The sequence below is a fragment of the Apteryx mantelli genome, chromosome 1 (genome assembly GCF_036417845.1).
Source record: "Apteryx mantelli isolate bAptMan1 chromosome 1, bAptMan1.hap1, whole genome shotgun sequence".
Lineage (NCBI taxonomy): Eukaryota > Metazoa > Chordata > Aves > Apterygiformes > Apterygidae > Apteryx > Apteryx mantelli.
This window is the reverse complement of record NC_089978.1, coordinates 93,303,154-93,322,993: the sequence shown is the minus strand read 5'-3', so window position 1 is coordinate 93,322,993 and position 19,840 is coordinate 93,303,154. Positions and strand designations below refer to the sequence as shown.

General features: G+C 35.9%; 1 protein-coding gene across 1 annotated transcript in view; it reads left to right on the top strand.

The window, feature by feature from the left end:
• DMD (dystrophin) overlaps positions 1 to 19,840 on the top strand; it is a 1,189,181-nt gene that overhangs the window by 849,111 nt on the left and 320,230 nt on the right. Inside the window, exon 52 of the mRNA XM_067297573.1 lies at positions 10,753 to 10,870. Coding sequence (XP_067153674.1) covers positions 10,753 to 10,870 — 118 coding nt within the window. The remainder of the gene's footprint in view (positions 1 to 10,752; positions 10,871 to 19,840) is intronic.

Here is a 19,840-nt window from a genome sequence, read left to right as displayed (position 1 = left end):
AAATGTATTTTTAATTTCTCATAGATTTGTAGACTTCAAGGTCAGAAGGGACTGATATGATCATATACCATCTATGAAACCGTAATCCATGGAATTTCAAATAGGGATTCTTATTCCTACTGTTCAGAACTGTGTTAGACTATCTCCTTTTAAAAAGGTACGAGACCTTGATTTACACAATTCATTTAATTATGAATCTCTTACATTCTTTAGTGATCTACTCCGATTTTTAAGTAGACCCACTACTAAAAATGTACATCTTTTCTGTTTGAACCTTGCTGTCTTCAACTTCCAGCCAATAGATATTTTTAACACTTTTGTCCCCATAGTTAATAATTACTATATTATCAGAAAACTCTTGTCTTTGGTGGCTCTTAACATGAACATATTTACCCTCTGCAGTAAGTGGTGTTGACCAAAGCACCATAAAATGCCAGGAGAGTCTAAAATGAGGCATAATTGCATACGATAGGCACCTGTCTCCCCGAATTCCAGCCTTGACACCCCTGCCCAGCTCTGCTGGCGGTCTGCTTTTCGTCAGTGCAGTTCACTGTGCTCCTTTGGCTTGGTTTTTGCCTGCAACTAGAAGCTTTTCCAAACTGTAAAAACTCCTATATCACCCTGAAATCCAGATGCTCATCCTCACAGGTCTCCTTCCTTCACCTGCTTCCCATGAATACTTGCTTTAATGTGCTATGTGTTCTTCATCAGCCTATTCAGGGTATTCACTGGGAATGGAGAAAGAGGAGCTGCTGTCTTTCTCTTTTCCTTTTCACACTTGCTCAGTTGATAAGGCATCCATCCAGGCAGTGAGTCACCCACTTTTGATGTCTTTCTCATCTACCACCTCTCCGAAGTATCCCTTGTATCAGGCTGCTCTGATCAGTGTTAGTCTGTACCTCTTCGGCTGAATCTTCACCATTGCTCAGGAAAGATTTAGGAATCCCAGGGCAGGAAAGAGAAAGCCAGGGCCTGGGCATTGTGATCAAGACAACCCGGCACTTGAGATGAGAGAATTCTGATCTAACAAGTGGTTCTGTTTGTTCTTTTTTAGCCACTCAGTGTCTAGGCACCTTTCCACACAGCCTTCTGATGGCTGTGTTTCCTTCTGAGGCATCTACTCTCCACCCACTTTTTGTCGGATAAAATAACTTGGGCACCTAACTCAGCCACAGTTCCTACTGCAGTTGCTCAGTGTGAAGCTGAATCACCTAAATCCATTTCTTGAATTACCCCTGAGTTCTCTACACCGCAAAGTGCAAGTTGTAGCTTTTGAGTGTTAAATTATATTTTTAAAAGACTGGGGTCTCTGTGACACTATCAAGACAACTTGGTTATTAATAATTTAATAACTCCTGCTGGCAATTGAAACTTGAGATCTCCCATTTGAAATTAGTAATGAAGGCAAGACTTGCCCAATCCAGGCTTTTAATAATTCATTTTTACAGTGAGCCACTCTTTTGTCTTCATAGTCTCTTAAATTAAATAATATTTTTTCTGGACTTGCAATATCCACATTATATACCTTTCCATCATTCCTGAACTTTAATGAAATATCAACAGCATCAGAATTTTTTTTTCTTAGTTTCTACCTTTATTTTTGTGTTATTGTTAGCCTTAATAAGTGCATAGCTACTGAAATATTGCTTAAAATGATATACAATATAAAGGGGGAATAAAGGCTAGAAGTAAAAAAAAGGAATAGAAGACAGAAGCATAAGTCCAGTAGTAACATACTGAACATGTCAGAAGTATTTGCGTAGCCAAACTGGGCTTGGTACTTCCTGTGGTTCTCATCTTTTAAAATGACAGTGAGATATGAATAAAGATACCGATCTAAAAGTTATTAGATCTTGGATAAAGTTATTCCAGAGTTATTCAAAGTTTCTTACCAGACATTAGTAAAAAAAGAAAGAAAAACACAGCTAAATAAAAAGTTCATTATAAGAAACAATTGATGTAGCAGCTTTTGTTTTCTTTTTCAAAAGCAAAACCCAAACAAACCAAACAAAATTCCCTTTCTTTATTTTAACTTATTCTTGAGAAAAATATCTAGTGTTGTAAGGGACTAAAGAAAAACTTCACTAGCAAATGGAGCTGTGTCAAATCATTTTATTCTTCTTAATTGTTAATCGTTTGCTATTACTGGAGTAAACTTCCAGTAAAACTAATCAAAGATTTCCAGAGGCTTTAGCAGAAACTGAAGAAGGCATTCTGTGTTTTTTCAGAGCATAAAATTGATTCAGGCTAATCTTTTTCCCATAAAACTGGATAATTTGGGGAATATCTTTAGATAAACTGTTAACTTTCCTTCCCCACAAAAATATCTTTGTTATTTTCTTAATTTGAAATAAAAATATCTGCTTACTTTGCATCTGTTCAGAGGTTCATGATGTAATTCTAGTGCTACTCAAGACTGTTTTATGCAAGGTAAGCACATCTCAGGTTTGCATATGTGACAAGGTAATGAACCTTTAACTTTGCATTTGAAGCACATTGACAAGTACAATTTTCATAGGCTCAGTCACAAGCAGGAGTTCATACTACCACCATCACCAGAAAAAAAGAAAGAGAAAAAGAAAACAGAAAAGAAAATACTAAAGCTGCAGCTTTGCGAAACAGGACAGCTGACCTCAGTTTTCTTGGTTATACATATTTGTAAGCCCAGTGTTAAAATCTTTACTCTGGAAAACATAGGTTATATAGGAGAAATAAAATAATAAATTTTGCAAATCATGCTTTATAAATGGTAATGATGCACTGGGAGACTTCTGTTCTGCTGACTAATATAGGAACTGAGGAAGCTCTGTACCTCCTAAAATTGAGTCCCATCCATTAGGGTTTTTATTCTGATTGCCTGAAAGGTCATAAGGTATCATGCAGTAGTTTTGTCTGACTGCCTAGATAATCAGGTGATAGAGAAATAGAGGTTTATATTTTATTGCAAACTAATGCAATATCAGACAGCCACATTGTATGGGGGGAAGGGTGTAATTTCACACACAATTCACTTTTCCTCATGTTTGCTTCTAGAGCTATAATCCTGTTTCAGTCTTGAGTCCTTACACATTGCAATTTATCACCATGTTATTTTAGTTGAATTGATTTCCCTATAGCCAAACATCAGCATTGTTAACTTTTGTTCTACCAGCATTGTTAACTTTTGTTCTACTAGTTACAGGTACATCTTTAGTTTTATTCCTTTTTTTCTGGTAACAGTTATTTTATCTGAGACTGACTCATTTGCAAAACATGCTGAACCACCATCTTTTCAATTTCTCCTCTCCATCTTCTCTCCATCCAGACCACTGGATGGAGTGCAGTGGAAACCATCAAGACATCAAAGTTAGAATGAGTAAGCTGCTGATGGTTTGACAGCCTTACTGCATATGCATCATATGTGCAAAACAGCATAGACAGCGTGTTCCATGTGTGGTGTCCCTCTGTTCAGTGCTTGCTTTCCCATAGATGGTATTTGAGGAAGCTGCCAGTAGTCATCAGTTTGGAAGATTTTACTATGTGTTATTGTAGAAATGACACATTTTGTCAAACAAAAAATTCTCTGAGGATCTTATTTAGCAGATAATAGCTAAACTTTCCAAACTACATAGTGTTCCTGAAGACTCTGGGTTGATTTTGGCTCTCCAATAATCCAGGAAAACCTGATAATTCAGGCACTTCTGGCTTCAGTCCTCCCTCACCCCTTATATTGTAGTGTAAGGTACCACAGTAGTTGTTAAGATCAATTTGAATTCATTTTTTAGATATATATTTTTAGTCTAGCATTCTAGCAGCTCTTAGTCTAATTGCTTGTTTCTTGGACCAAGTAGAAAACTGTATCCTTTCTGAATAAGTCCTTTCAAAAATACCATGCATAAAAGAGAGGCACTGAGTTGCAGGTTAGCTCAGCAAGAACATGCCATTGTAAATGCCATCAAACACATAGATTTTTTGTCCTTGTTTATGTATTATTCTCTTGAAAAGAAGTGCGTTCAGAGAGTCCGAGTTTAGAAAGGCAAGGGTTTTGTCTCAGTTGAGCTCTTTTGGTTACATCCTTTATCTTATGCTGGTATATTTAAAGCGACCTCCTTGTGTCAGATTATTCTTTCTTTTTACCTTTGACCACAAGTGAAGGATGATAGGAATGCTTTAAATGGGCAAAATGGGTACAGTGGTATTAGTTCTTATCAGATATCCAAAATTAGGCTTATTTAACTTCACATCTGAGTAGCTTCCTCTAACATGTTCTAACTGGAGAGCCTTCTCTAAGACTTCTACTGCACTGTATCCTGAGGTCTCTGTAGCCTATTTTCCAAGGCTGAAAATCTTTTCAGCTTTGGGTGAACTTCAGTTTGCTTCTACCTTTTTAGCTCTGAGGCCAGAGCACATCCTTCTTTGCTGTACTTGCTTTCAGTCATACTGCCTTTCTCTTGCAAACAGTGTATATGCCACCTTTTTACAAGATCAGTACCCAAACTGGTGATCTATGAAGACTGTAAAAAATTTTGAAGGGTCTTGGCTGATTTTGAGCCTCCCAGGAAGACTGCTTCTTGTACCTTAAAAAAACTTGTGCTCCTGACCCATGTTGCATGTGATTTTCCTTGCTGACTACCCCATTTGTGGATGAGTAGAAGGGTATCTGCCTCCTGCAGTTCTGGAGCAGGATAGCTGATTTCCCTGTGAGCTCAGATTTCTAAGCCTTTTTTTCTCTTCTACTGTGGTTGAGTCCCCTTTCCTTCGGGATCTTGCTTTGCTGTGGTTCAGGAGAGCCTTTGGGTGATCTCAGCCAAAGTCCTATCATCTGTTCAATAGATAATGCTGCTGGTTTTCCTGGGTGGTGGTTGCTCCCAAAGTCCTTTTTTATAGACAAACGGGGAGCAGGGTGGGGAGAGAGAAAGGGAGACTTCTCCCAACTTCAGCCATCACCTCACGTTGTTGGTCAAAGCCCAGAGATCCAAATTAATTACTCTTGGTTCTCCTTGGTTGCTTAGTGTACAGTAACAGCGTGTTGTAATTCAGCACTTTTCACAGTCGCAACTTCCTAGTACCAACCAGAATTTGTCATTGTACGGAACATCAGACCTTTATAATAACACCAATATAATTTATAGATTGACTGTCACAAAAAGCATCCAAGAAGTTCCGTAATTCATTTTCCTGAGTTTAGTGGGGCACCTGATAAGCTGTCACTTGTGACTTTCCCACAGCATCACTAAAGCAGTTGATTTATTCACTAAGCCAGTGGTGAGTGGGGGCTACTTAGGGAATTTTTTAGTGGACCCTAAGTACATATAAAAATATTTCCTTTTGAAACCTTAAGCTACATAAATTACTCAGGCCATAGTGTTCCTTCTATTAACATTCTGATTTTCCTGACAGGTGCCAATCAGCTAGCAACGCTGCCAAATACAAATTCTATTTCTTCCTATTTTCCTAAAATCAGATGCCCTTTGGAGGGAAGACACAAAACAGTTTAATAGACAAAACAAATTTCTCTTAAAAAGGACCGAATCTAATTACTTACTTTCATTATTTCATAATTTTATCTTTAAATTTAGAGAGTGTGTGAATGATCATTTTCACTCATATTCTGTTCCTGCTTACTGACAAGAAAAAAAATTTCAAATTGCGCTTGGGTGGAATAACTTAACAAAGCCAATTTTATTATGCAGATGAATTGTAGGTGTTACATATTTACATTATCTGAGATTGTAAGCAAGCTCTTTTCCAAAGCTTGCTCTCTTTCTAGGTGTGTATATAACACATTATATTTAGAGAACCATCCAGCTCGTAAACAGATTCTTAGTCTTAAGAAACTCTGTTCTTTTAAGTAAAAGTTGCCATGGCTATGAAGTTTGCTGAGGAAGTAACCAATTTAGTCAGACTGTGTTTAGATTTGAGGTTTAGCGTCAAAGGTTTTTGAAAGAATGAGCAAACCAACTCCTCAAGAACTGTTTATTGGAGTTATGCTTTTCCTAAGACTATCATCATGAGTTTGAAGCAGTGAACAAGAAGAAAAATGTATCTTTCTTCTCGCTCCCACTGCCATGTTAATTATTCAACTCAGGAATTGCTCTTGTGGTCCACTGGTCATTTGTGGTCCACTTGATCATTTCATTAAACAGGGTTGGTGGCGGGCCAGAACAAACCATCAGAAACAGTTGGGAAGATTCAGTCTGTGGCCATGTATTGATTATGGCAAAATGGTGCTTCCAGTTTGCTCTTAATCCGGAAGGTCTAGTCTAAATTTCCTTTTTGCTCAAACATCATCTTTTCACTTAGTCACTGTTAGCTTTCTTACCTAGAAAAAGAAAAAAAAACAACAGAAAATAGATAGCAAGCTATGTGTGGTAGCATGTAAATACTTCAGAAATCTGCAAAGACATGATAGTCATTACCACTACAGAGAACCACTCAGATAAATACTGAAAAGAAATTGTGGGACCTACTTTACCCAATAATCTTTCAATTTTTATGGCATTTTGATTCCATTGTTTTCAGAGACATTTTTTTTCAACTTAAACTTACGTAAAACAGGTATGAAGCAAACCCAGAATCTCTTTAAAGAAACATGTAGACCCATATAGATGCACAGCCATATAGATTGTTGTAGAACATCAACTTTAGCTCTTGTTTACATTTGACATGCAGTAAAATCCTGTTCATGGTGTGAGAAAAGTTGCTTCTGATACTAAATAGCCAACACCCATAATCAGCTCTAGAAAATGATTAGTTGAATGCTTAAGGTTTGATATCATCATAGAATTCAGATATTCCAGTTTAATAATGTTTGCCATCAAGTCAAGATAGAACTATAAAAAAGGAATGGAGAGATTTTAGAGGTCATGTGATTATTTTATATAAGCTACAGCACACACAGCTGGAGTGACAAGTATGGCAGTTGTAGCATGCTATACATTATAAAGCTAGTGAATGTTTTAATTCACTGTCTTAATCCCTACAGTTCCACCAAGAATTTGTCACATTTCACCTGTTCCAGTTTTTTTCAGTTTCTTTTTTAGCAATTCTTGTACAAGTTATTTCAGTTGCTGACTTAAACAATTTGATACTTATCTCAACCCCCCTTTTGTGTAAATAAACCATAAAAGTTAGGAACCTGAAAATTAGATTTTTTCTTTTGAGCAGCTGCTGTCCACAGATGTGGAAAGATTGTTGAAAGTGAATAACACCACTTTCTAACAAAATGTAGGCAGGTTTGATGACTGAATCTCACCTTTCCATTGTTACAGTGTCACCAAGTGCTGTTATGTTGGCCTTCATAGGTCTATGGAAAAAAAAAATTGCTCTTTTGGGGTTTAAAGATGTATTTCTACAACTTTGGATTACAGTGATCCTTGTTCATTGTTGACCTACTCGTGTTAAACTACATTTATTATTTAACAGCTATTTATTGATTAAAATGTGATCTATAATGTTTTGCAGTATACATTCTTGTACTTTTACAGAATATTAGGTAAGTGAAAATAAAGGTATATTATATGGACAGGAACACAAGTGATTATAGAATAAAAATCCTTTCAGTGTCTGTGACTCCTTTAGTCTTTGTACCGGTGGTTTTTGTGGGCTGAGGTGGACTAGATAGATTTCTGTTTAACTTCTTTTGAAAATCCTTTCATAAGAAGTTTTATTTTTGTATTATCCATTTTTAAATAACACAGAAGATTTGTTTTAGTGTGCTGGCATTCTGAGTCAGAGGCATCTGGTCTGTTGCATCTGCTGTGCCTCCACCGGGGTGCCACTATTAATGAGTTTTTCTTCCCTTGACTGTTGTAACAATGTCTTCTAATAGTTTCCACTGAGTTTCCACTTAAGGATCCAGTTTTATAACACTGAATATTTGACTGGATTTGTAGAAGTTTTTATGAGTATCTCAATATATGTATTGCCTCTGATTTCATTTTCTGAAGTCCAAATTATTTCAGCTAGTACTCTAAAACTGTCCAAATATTTTTTCCCAAACTAGTATTCTGTGTTTTTTTAACCTGTATTCATTAAAACATTCCTCTTTTTAATATAATTATTTGTATTTTCATTACACACAAAGTCAGTTTGCATGGTTATTTTATCCAATCATAGAATATTTTTCTGAATATGATAACAACTCAGGATAAGTAGAGCTTAAGTATTTGCTGTTTGCTTTTATGCTACAGGATCACAGGAAGACTCAGGAATGATGTATTTTAGCAGCTATTTCTACTGAGGCTTCCATCAGGATTTCTATGTGGAACTTAGGTTCCATGTGGAATGTATTTTTGCTAAGTCCTTAAAATTGTACCAGGAGTTGACTGAGTTAAGTTTTAGACAGACTGTTTGTACTGAATCAGAGATAGGAATATATACTGCTATAAGGACTTCTAGATGTCCTTTTACACCTTTCAAAAATACACTTGGTTACATCTGCCAGCAAGTAATTTTACTCACATTAAATGGCAGAGGGAAGGATGTCTTCACAGTCCATTTTGAACAAGATTGTCATCTCCCTGAGAAAACAGTAAAGCTAGCAAATGTCACTTTAAAGAGGTGTTGCCATTTTTCTAAGTGTCCAATTCAAGAAATACAAGTGGGCCTTGTGCTTAAGTCATTCCATACAGTGTTTAAGCATATATCAGTTCCATTCACTTGTTTTTGTACTCAACGAGTCCTTACTGAGCAGTCCTTACCAATTGCTTTGTTTCTTTCTCAATTTCTTGTAGCAGAAGCTTTCTTCCATAGTGCAAACACAGTATTTACTCTCTGGTTGAAGATTCAAGCTGAAGCAAATAAATCATTTTACTTTCAGTATTCAATATATGAAAGATGTACTCAGGGAACATTAGGGAGCAGTTTGGGAGTCACTATTGGCATAAGACCTTAAAATCATTTCATTTGCCTTTCCTCTTCCCAGCAGTTTCTAGGTAGAGGAAGGAATGAGAGAGAGAGAGAAAGGGCAGCAGAGAGAGGAAGTATTACTGTGGAGGCCACACAAGTACCAAGCATGTTTGTGTTTTCATGTTCCTTCTGCACAGTCCATTTTGGTAATATGTATAATGCAGATATTGCTAGGCAGCAATGGGACTGATTCTTCTGTTGTAAAAGTCATGTCACTGGTTAGTTGTCTTTCCGGAAAATGGAGTTCCATTGAATCACATAGATATCTAAAAGCAGGAACTGCATCAGTAGATTTATGCCTTCTTTTGAGTGCTTTCACTAAGCAGAGACTTCTAATGAGAAATTTATTCTTTTCTTAATCATGAAAGTTGGTGATTTAACTGCATGTGTTTGTATGCAATCCAATTATTGTATAAGTGAAAACACCCTCCAAACTTTTGGGCACAAGTTTAGAAAGCCAGTTGTAACAGATTTTAAAAGAACTTCTGATACAGCAGTTAAAGGCGAGACTTCCACACGTTATAGCTATGTGTGTGTTGAGAGTTACCTTCCTTTCTGAAGAGTTTTACCTGAATACAAATGAAATTCTGAGGAGTCTGATTTTGATTAGCATGCTGTAGTTACTGGAAGCGACATGCTCATGTTCTTTTGTTAGTCTTATTCAACAGAAAACAATGTTAGGCCTTTACTTCTCACCTTCAATCTGGTGAAATTGTGTAATTCTTTAATCCCGGTTTAGATGGCCAGATTTAAGATCAGATTCTACAGGTCTTCTTGATGCAGAGCAGTCACTGAACAACAGCTTTTTAAAATAAAGTATGATTTAGAATAAAAGCATTTTAAGGAAGAAAAGACTTTTAGACCAATAAAACAATTCAGATACATAGTCTATAAACAAGTGAGCATACTTACAGGTTTTCTAACCACTGTCCACATGAGGACCCTGAAAAGAAATATTCTCCACTGACCTTTCTTGTCAGCTTATATAGCTATTATACTATAGCTAGTAGCCATCTGACAACATACTGTTCTGTTCTGATGACTCAAAATTGTGGGCAGGAAAAGGTCACTTTTTAATAACTTAATATATACCCAACTTCTAAGTCAGGAAAAAATAATTAACATTTTTTCTGGAAACTGAAGGACAGGGACTTAAAGTTGCTAGATTTGGTCCATGTCTTTTAAATACATGCCTGGGTGCTTCTTATCTGGGAAACCATTGAACTGATTCCCTGTTTGCTTTTCCCTAATCCTTCAATATAAGTTAAACTAATAGATTTATATGCATACATCTTATATGCCATACTTTCCTTGAGCTCTCATTCATTATATCTAATCTATCTAGTCTTATTTTGGCTTTAAACCAATAAAGAATAATTAAAAAATCTTAAAACATTAAGAAATAAAAATTATTTGTTCATGAATCATATGTTCATGAGTTATTAGAAAAATCTTTTTTAATATGGTAAGAATGCAAACTCCTATATCTTTAAAAAAAATACACTGCAAAATCTAAGAGAATATAAGAGAATGATGTCCCTTCTATAGTTTTATAGAGGGAAGTAGCTTACTCTTGCATAATTTGGTTTGTTAAAAATTAGAAATGATTGTTATTTTACATTTAGCTTTCTAGGTTATTTTTTAGTGATTATTTCAAGTTATACTTGATTTTTATATAAAGAGTAATGACAATATTTTGAAGGTTTAAACCAAATTCTTCATGTTATTTGAGGCAGCAAAGAATCTTTCTGTTTAAATCAAACTGGCAAAAATAATTTTCCCTATACATGGTCTTCTCAACAGCTCTACATGGTGTTTTTTTGTTTTTTGTTTTTTGTTTTTTTTGTATTTGTGTGTAACCAGGCAATACTACAGGATCTGGAGCAAAGACGTCCCCAGCTGGATGAACTCATAACTGCAGCACAAAATTTAAAAAACAAGACCAGCAATCAAGAGGCCAGAACAATAATTACTGACCGCAGTGAGTGGTGATTCTACTGTCATATGATGTTCAGGAAATATGGAAGATTTTGTGATACTTGATAAGCATAGCAGTTTTCAGACACTTCATGTATTTGCCACGAGAAGGAGAGGTCTATCAAGAGACAGTTCTCATATAGATTTCCCAAATTACATATAGAGTAAATGCAAGTGAAAGTGATTATCTATTTCTATTTTTTTGACTTAATTTCATATTGCTTGTCTTTATAGTTAAAAACACAGTGCAGAAAATTCAGAACATGCTCACTGTAGGTAATAAAATACCTTTATTCTTAAAGGGGAAAAAAAAGAGTTTGTAGAGTATAGCCATGAAGTTGTAAGAAGCTTTCAGTTCCACCTTCGGGGGTGACAGCCACAGCCTCTTCTTTCATCTCCCCCCAGTTCACTCATAAGTCCTGGTATTCTGATAATGTCTATGTCTATGTTAGTTCTTCCCTCCTGGCTTCCCTTTTTGGAGTAAACCAGTTGTCTGTGCCTGAGATGAAAAGATGAGTAGATCAAGTCTTGTTCTCTCTGTTCTACAAAATTCTCCAGTGCTGTAGAAATAATAGTGTCACCCTTGGATGCTATCATGTCCTTATGCCCTTCACCATAGCGTGAAACACATACTCTCAAGGTCATGTTGTTAAAACAACTCTCTGTGGTGGACTGTTACAGCTCTGTGGTTATTATTTCAAGTGCTCAGGACTAAAGAACACACAAAATTAATTTCTGAGGGTCCTAGAGGTGCTATGTGGAGTCTAGAGGCTGAATGCTTTGCGTGTGGACACAGCCAGTCCACTTCAGATGGAATTAACCATGACCAGTGTGGATGCAGACTGTTCTGTACATCTTGGCCTGGAAGTTAGGGATTGTTCTCTGGAATGGATGACTTTCTGGGTGTAGATATAGGCTAAACTTCTTTTCCCATAATTTTGAAAAAATATTCATGACCTCTTTCATTTTTTTGCCATCAGGTGAATACTTTCCATGATATTTCAAAATCCTGTTACGTTTGGGCTGCACTGTTGGTAGTAGCTACAATACTATAGACTAGATGCTATATAAAATAACAGCATTGCTTAACCGTTATTCTCTTTGTGACCTTGAAACATAATGTTACTGAGAGAGGGAAGCTATATTTGTTTTATTCGAAGTTTGAGAAGAAATGAATAGCACTTGCATATTATATAAGAACTAGTTCCTGTCTGACATGCAGATTAATTTTAGAATCAAATGTTCAGTTGAATTCAGATGAAGTTTGTACATAAACCTTTACTTTAGAGCTCTATTCAAAGCCAATATATGTATTTCTCCCATCAGTATTTTCTAGTATGTGGTTTAATTTTTATTCCATAAGACAAGTCTTCTGAAGATAAGAATTGTAGGCTTTACATGAAATGAAAGAATAATTTCCATAAGCCTTAATATGAATTGTTTGCATGACTAAATTTGCATGACTAAATTTACATACTGTTGGAAAACTGCACTTTACCTCAAATGAAATTGCCTTATAAGATAGATTAAAGGCTTCCTTCTCATATAGCAAAAAAGGAAAGAAAACTACCAGACTGTAAATCATGAAAGAATATGGGGCAACCAAACTACATTACTGCTTTGCATCGGTGGCTAGCAGTGTGGTGAATGTATTTTAAATGATGGCTTCTTTAGAGTTTATTTATAAGAACTCCCAAACTCATTGATTTATTTTGAATTTACTGTATACAAGATTCATTTTTGCCCTGCTAGCGCAATTATTTTTCTATGCTGAAAGTGTCAATATCCTTGCCTGTAGAGCTTCCACTTACAATGAAGTAGACAGCGATCGTTAGCGTGTCTCTATATGTTCTTTCAAGTACATGTCTTGCTGATCTATAGCATCTCCCAAAGTTGTCCTATTGTTAATGAAATAATTTTAGAGTAAGCAAAATATTTATTGTTGGAAATATACAAGGTATGATTTTCTGCAGTGCATTGAGATAAAGTATTATCAGAACAATTTTTGATCCAGTCTTCTAAGGCAGCATACTAGATTCATGAAAGTTTTTCCATGTTAGTTAATTTATGTCGGTATAGTTGAAGGTACTGAACACTATTCAAGGGGTATTTATTACTTAGGAATTTTAAAGAGATCGTGGTATTTTTAGAAAAAAATCTACTCTACATCTCTAGAGGACTTCACAATGTGACACTTGTAAGTTTTTTTTCCTAATATATGCCACATCTGGAATATTGTCACGCGAAGTATTTCTTTAAAAGCAGAATAATAATTTTTATATTTTCAAATGCATGATTTCTCCCCCTATATGTAGCACTATGAAAATGGAGACTGCTCTTGGTTTGAATTAAGGAAAATATCCGTATAGACAAGATCCACTTGTTCTCTCTGCAACTACTTTGGGGGTTGTACTGTGAAATTATCAACAGTCTACAGTTAACTTTCTGTTATGAGAATGAGAATGAGAAATAAATAATGTGTTACCAATACATGAGGGAGGGTGGTTCATAACTACTTAGTCACACATTGGCAGCTTCCGTTCACTAGAGTTATTAGCTTATTTAGACAGTCATTCAGGTGTTTCTTTAATGACGTGTCTAGGACCTGGGAAGGGCTTAGTGCTCCAATACCCATTGAAGATGCCATGTCACAGGTCAGAAGATGAGTCTGCGCAATATGAGCTTCCCTATGAAACTAGCAGGAACTGTGACAGGACTAGTGCCTCTGCAGTGTAGGAGACTCTAAAAGACATATATACAGACAGTAACAAGTCAATATACAAATATACTGAGATGTAGCAAAAACAAATTTACAGTATTAGAATCAGAAATACCTAAGTAATTATGAATTTAGAACTTGCTAGATCCTGGAAATGTTAGAAACTTTAAATAGCAGGCCTTCCTACTGCTGTGTTCACACACATGCAAAAGATAATTGTGAATAATCTTTCTGAGGTTTAGCTTTGCAAGTAATTTACATCCCAATTTTGTAGCGTGGTTGCTGGCTGTACAAGTGATAGAGAAGAGGTACAAAAATGAGTATTTATAGAACTGTATGAGGAAATAATCTCTCACTGGCCAAAGACTCTCCTTTCCAAGATTATAAAAAATCACAGTAACACACATCTTTCTTCAGCAGTGAACTCTCAAAATATCATTTAAGAGGTTAATTAAGTTCTATTGCATTAAGTACATACATAATAGCAATAAATGTAAACATTTCAGGGAAGAATATTTTGATCAAGAATTAAACTACTGGGACTAAATAATTCCTTCTGAAATTTGTTTTGACAGTTTTCTAAAACAAGTCCACAAATGTATGAATAATTTATAGAGGAAGTCTTCCAGAAGTTTTGTTATTTTTTTTTTTAAAAGAAAATCCATATGCTATAACTGGTTGTTAAGAGACCTGTGCTTGAAGTATTCTGAAAACAGCCTGAGAGTGCAACTCCATAAAAAGGCCTTTATTGAATAGTTTGCTGATTTTGACAGCTTTATGGTAAAATGTTCAACTCATCAACACTTTCCCAACAAAATGTAAGGAAACTCCATAGTGAATTACAGCCATACTGTTGTTCTCAGCATCTTAATAAAGTAGCTATCAGTATTGTACTGCCATCCATGTGGTTTTCTCTCAGAGCTATTGAATACAAATAAAGAATTTACCACTTGGAAAAAAAAATTCACACATTCATAATCTGGAATTTGTCAACCGGGAGTCATACTCCTAGTTACCAAGATGGTAAGAGAAAAATGAAAGAGAGCGCTGTATTTGTATACAGTTTCTTTGCCCACTTATCTTGTCGATCTTTAGCTGAACTATTGAATAAACCCCAGTATTCTCTGGATTCCACATATTTCAACACCTTCTCAGAACCTGAATAATAGCTTTCCTATGTCATAAAGTTACAATGTTTGTTAATCATCCTGATGATCATCGTTATAGCTGAAACTTTAAGAGTTTAATTGTTCTTCCTATGCGACTTCTATGCCATGGAAATGGAGAAAGGGAGAAACTATTTATTGTTAAAGAAACATAAATGTCAAGAAGAACTATGACTTTGAAAGGGATAGTGTGTTACTGTAAAGACTACCGTATTTGAAAGCACATTCTTGGCATAACTTGGCAGTTACAGGATTTGTAAGAAAGTTATGGGACATTTTAAGAAGGAATAAGAAGTTATTTTAGAACACAACAAAGAGTTTTCCTTTAACAACAGAAAATAGCATGCCCCAGAAATGTCTGAACGATTGGGGAAATAGAGTTTTATATCATTTCTCAGGTTATGCATACTGAAAGCATATGGCTCAGTCGATGAAGGGCAAGATCTAAACTGCCTACTTTAGGTGTTGTAGTGCTCCCCCCAAAATATGCCAGGCTACAGGAAGATGATCTTCCTCCATTTCTGGTTATGTTCTTGAGTGAAAGTGGTATGACTTCTTTAGCACACCCAGTGCTGCTAAGGACTGATGTACTAATCAGTGCTAAGTGTGAAAGATTTGGGGTATACTGTCACCTGACAAAAGGAGATCGTGCTTGGGGGATCATAGCCTGGGGAAGGATTTGGTATGACGTGGTGGGAGAGCTGGTGTTTGACTCTTTGTTTTGTGTGTTTTTTTTAACCTCTGTTGGTTGTCATTTAGGGACTGAGTTAATCAGTAGAGGTAGTCAGTCAGGACAGAGATGAAAAATCTCTTCCAATTTATAGTGCCAGGGAAAAATCAAGCCTTAAATATTTTGCGGTTTACTCTGTTGTTGCCTAAATGGTTTGGAGGCTAAGGTGATGGAGGTGATTTTAGCTAAAGGCCTAAAGCTTATATAACTTTAGCCTCTCTAACCTTCAACCTACCTAGTCACCAATTAGAAGCACGTAAGTGTTGCCCCGAACTGCGAGCAGACACAAGCGAACAGAAAGTCTTGTTAACAAGTTGGCAGCAGGTAATGCCTTTCCTCAAGTTCTGTTGCCTGCACCCCTAACTAAGATAAGTCTTATTAATAGTGTTGTTAGGGGCATCTTTCCTTCTCTTACGCTCAAGAGGAGGCATAATTCAACAGACTGGTTTTATGTAATGGCCTGCCTTTGTTCTCAATGTCTTTGTGAAAATCTTTGACTCTCATGGAAATTTGCATGTGTATATCAATTCGGAGGACTCTTCTTTTTGGGGTTAAGGAGAGCAGTGTATTCAGAAAGCAGCCCGTTTACTTGCAAAAGTGTGATGAGTACCATGTGGAGGGAAGGAAGTGCCACGCAGGATGAGATTCCACATCCAACTAATAAAATCGATGGTCTCTAAAACTGATAGTACCACGTCCTTCTGAGGAATGTTTAAGAACACAGTACTAGGCGAATGTGAAGTAATTTGACAGCTCCTTTTTCCTGTCTTGCGTTTCTTACATATCTTCGACAATTAGAGAAGTATTAACATAATTTTCTTGAAACATTTAACTGACTAAATCTCTGTCAAGAATTTGCAGTTCTTTAGGAAAGCAAGCATGGGGTTATTTCAAAGTTTTCATCATATTTAATAGTGTCTAATGTGAGACTTCCTATTTACAATGTTGCAGCAAAACAATGTGTTTTTATTGTATTTGATTTCAAAATTGAAATAAATCTCATTTTGAGAATGTTAATTAAGATTTGTATAAAATACTTTAAAATCTGAAAATAATAAATGCTGAAGAGACTTAACTGAAAGTGTATATTTTTCAGTGATAGAAGAATCTTCCAGTAATTGTATAGTGGCCAGATAATCAGGAAGGAACTGTTTTTCTTTTTGAGTGAGATAGGAAGGGCTCAAAAGTCAATTTTTTATGTTAAAAGGAGTAGTGTTTGCCATTAAAAATTATACTTATGCCATTTATTCCATACTTTTGGCCTATTTCCATTCCTCTTTCTCAAGTAAGTGATATTATCACGTAAAGTAAGACAGAATGTCAGCATTTTAATGTCAACATTCATAATTTCCTTTGTCAGAATAGAAATCGGCAAATGATTATAAAGTAATCTTGGATTTTGCATTTGTTCTTAGATTTGGACAAGATGATAGAATTTAATGAGCATTAAGGCCTTTGGGGAATCATGACGTGTTCATAGATATTTTTCTGGTGGAAAACCCCTGAAGTACAGAAGTTGTCAGGAACTGCTGTATCAATTTAACTATAAATTTATATCATCTATATAATTTCATTGATTTTTCACAGTTACACATACATGTTGTACCTTCATGTTTGTATTTAGAATTATATATTTTACAGGTGATTTTGATAATCTAGAAAAGTACTGAAAGCCTAATCTGGCTTTCATGTCAGTTCATGTGGAACTGTTTAGGAAGTGCAATGCAGCATTATAAAAAGACTCTGAGACCAGAAGCTGGCTAGGCCCTTGACTAGGGTGCTTTGCTCAGGATTGTAAGGGTAGAACATTTCGCTAACACATTTTAGGACAGAAGAGAGGAAACACATGAGCATTTTAATGTGGAGATATACCAGAGCAAGGCTGTAAATCTTTACATAACAGTGTGTTATATGGAGGTACACTCTGGCAAGAACAAGGAAGGTATTCTGTAGTAGAAATCTCTGTATGTCTCAGAGATCAAGATCAAGTGTTTGTTAGGTGACATTACATGTCATTCAAATATATATATATATATAACAGAACTGGTATGCACCTGAATTTCTCCCCAATATGGACTCTAACTAGGGCTAGGGTGGATTCAGCAAATGCTAAGCACACCTTTGTCCTTGGCAGCCCATGGCACTCTGGTCTCCTGCCTTTCAAAATCTGGTCTCTAGTCAGATCTAGAGAATTATGGAAAGAAAAGGAACGTGAAATGGAAGTTCGCAGATAACTTGAGAGATGACGTTGAGGACAAAATGCTGTTATGTTGAAATTTGTAACAGTTACACTACAGCAGAATTTCTCAGACTGTTGCGTACTCCTTTTTCATCCTTCCCAAATTACAAGCAGTGGATTCTGCCATTCTCTTCTCTCTCTTTCATCCAAGTATATTTGGAATTAATATGTATCTCAGGTGTGGCCCATCATATTTTTCGATGGATATTTGTAAATGGCTTTTTGTAGGCAGACCTGGATGTGCTCTGCCAGTGCTCCTAACTGTAAAATATGTGACTGCAATTAATACAACACTGAGTCCAGCCTAAGAAGTATATTACTATATTTTCAGGATTGACACCCTATTTAGGCAGCTGTAGGACTTCTAGCTGGTTTCTTAACACAAGCAGACTCACAGGCTGTTTTCTACACTTGCAGAGGTATATTTTCATGTGCCTTCTTGTACTTTCTTCCTTTCCTATCCTCCTCTTTATGCCTCCTATGCAGGAAATGCTGTTTTACATAATCAGTTTAACTTAATTTCTGTGTTACGTGTTCCATTTTTGTTCTGTTTCCTCCATTTTCATTACACTTTCACTCTGGCTTTGCCCTCCTCTGCATACCTCCTCTTTCCAGCACTTTTTTGTAAAAACTGCTATAGTTAGCTCAGACCAGAGATCTCTTTATAGTTTAGCTATACAAGAATAGACAACAAGAATAACACATCTGTGCTTCTCTGGTGGCTTTTTGGTTGAAAATTCTGTCCATTGTTCTAGCTTAGTATGTTAGAAGTAAGTTATAAAGGGCGAAGAGGTATGCTGCCATCAGTGATAAAAATACTATTCCGTGAATTGATAGCTACCTTCAGGATGGCTTTTGTCAGTGAGAAATTGCACACTGCTTTGAAAATGATGGAGGTGCTGACCACCTTCCTAGGAGATTAAATACGAGAACAAGCAATTGTGTTTTCATTTAGCTACAACACTACCTGGCACCAAAATGCTAATATAAACACTTGAACTAGGGATTCATTTAATTGTATCTATAATTTTAATGGGTAAAAAAAGAAGCAGAACAAGGATAATAAATTCCAGGACATCAAGGGAAATCCTAATATTCCTGATGGAGATTGAGAGGGAATGCTTTTAACTGAGAGAGTATGCCAAAAAGGTGAGCTTCCAAAACAATGAAAGCAGAATTTCTGTCCCTTCCTTGTAAATATATAATTGCATCAGAGTACTACTTGCCATCATTCTCAGTTTTTCTTCTTAAAGGAAGCAGCCTACCAAACACTAAGCACTGACTAGCTCCTTAAGCCTGAGATCAGTTATATGATAGCATATGGGATATTTTTGCCTTAAGGGATGATTTTATGGAGTATTTAGAGAATGAAAATACATTGGGGCAAACTTTTTATAACATCAAAATCAATATGAGCTTGATGGAATTTCCAAGTATGCTGTAGACTTCCTTTGTAACTCTGGAGACGTCTCTTAATTTCATTATGTTCAGTTCTTTACATAGAAAGGTGGGATAATATTTGTTATCTTTCAGCCTCTGTCTGTTATACGTGGTCAGAATACAAGCTTTTTTTGGCCTGCTTTGCTTGCGTAGTGACAAATATAAGTTTTTGCTATTTTGGCCAGCGTTTTGGTGTAGTACTGCAACAGAAATGTACAGAATATTGCACAGAATATTGTAAATTTGACTAGAAGCAGAAATGTGCATAGTATAGGTATCCATTTCATTTTATTTTTATCCATGCTGATATAAACAGAACAGCTATGCTAGCTGTATTGAACAAATCAGTAAAAATAAAAACAAACAGAAATAAATACAAAACAAAAGAATTGTTCAATAAAGGAGTTTTCAAAATATGATCAAAGAACTCCTCCATTTACAGGTCATCCAGAGTTCGATGGGCAACATTCAATGTCCACAAAGTTATTTTAAAAGCTGTTGCGAAACAGTATATATTTCATTTATGCCAGGCCATAATTTTCTGTAGTAATTACAGAACAAATAGCAGACAAAGGGCCTGCTCTGCAGAGATTACAAGGTAATTTTAGATGCCACATAATCAGTGATATCAGGCAAATGCAGATTTTGAGTGTACAGTGTGTCCACTTTCTTTTTCTAAA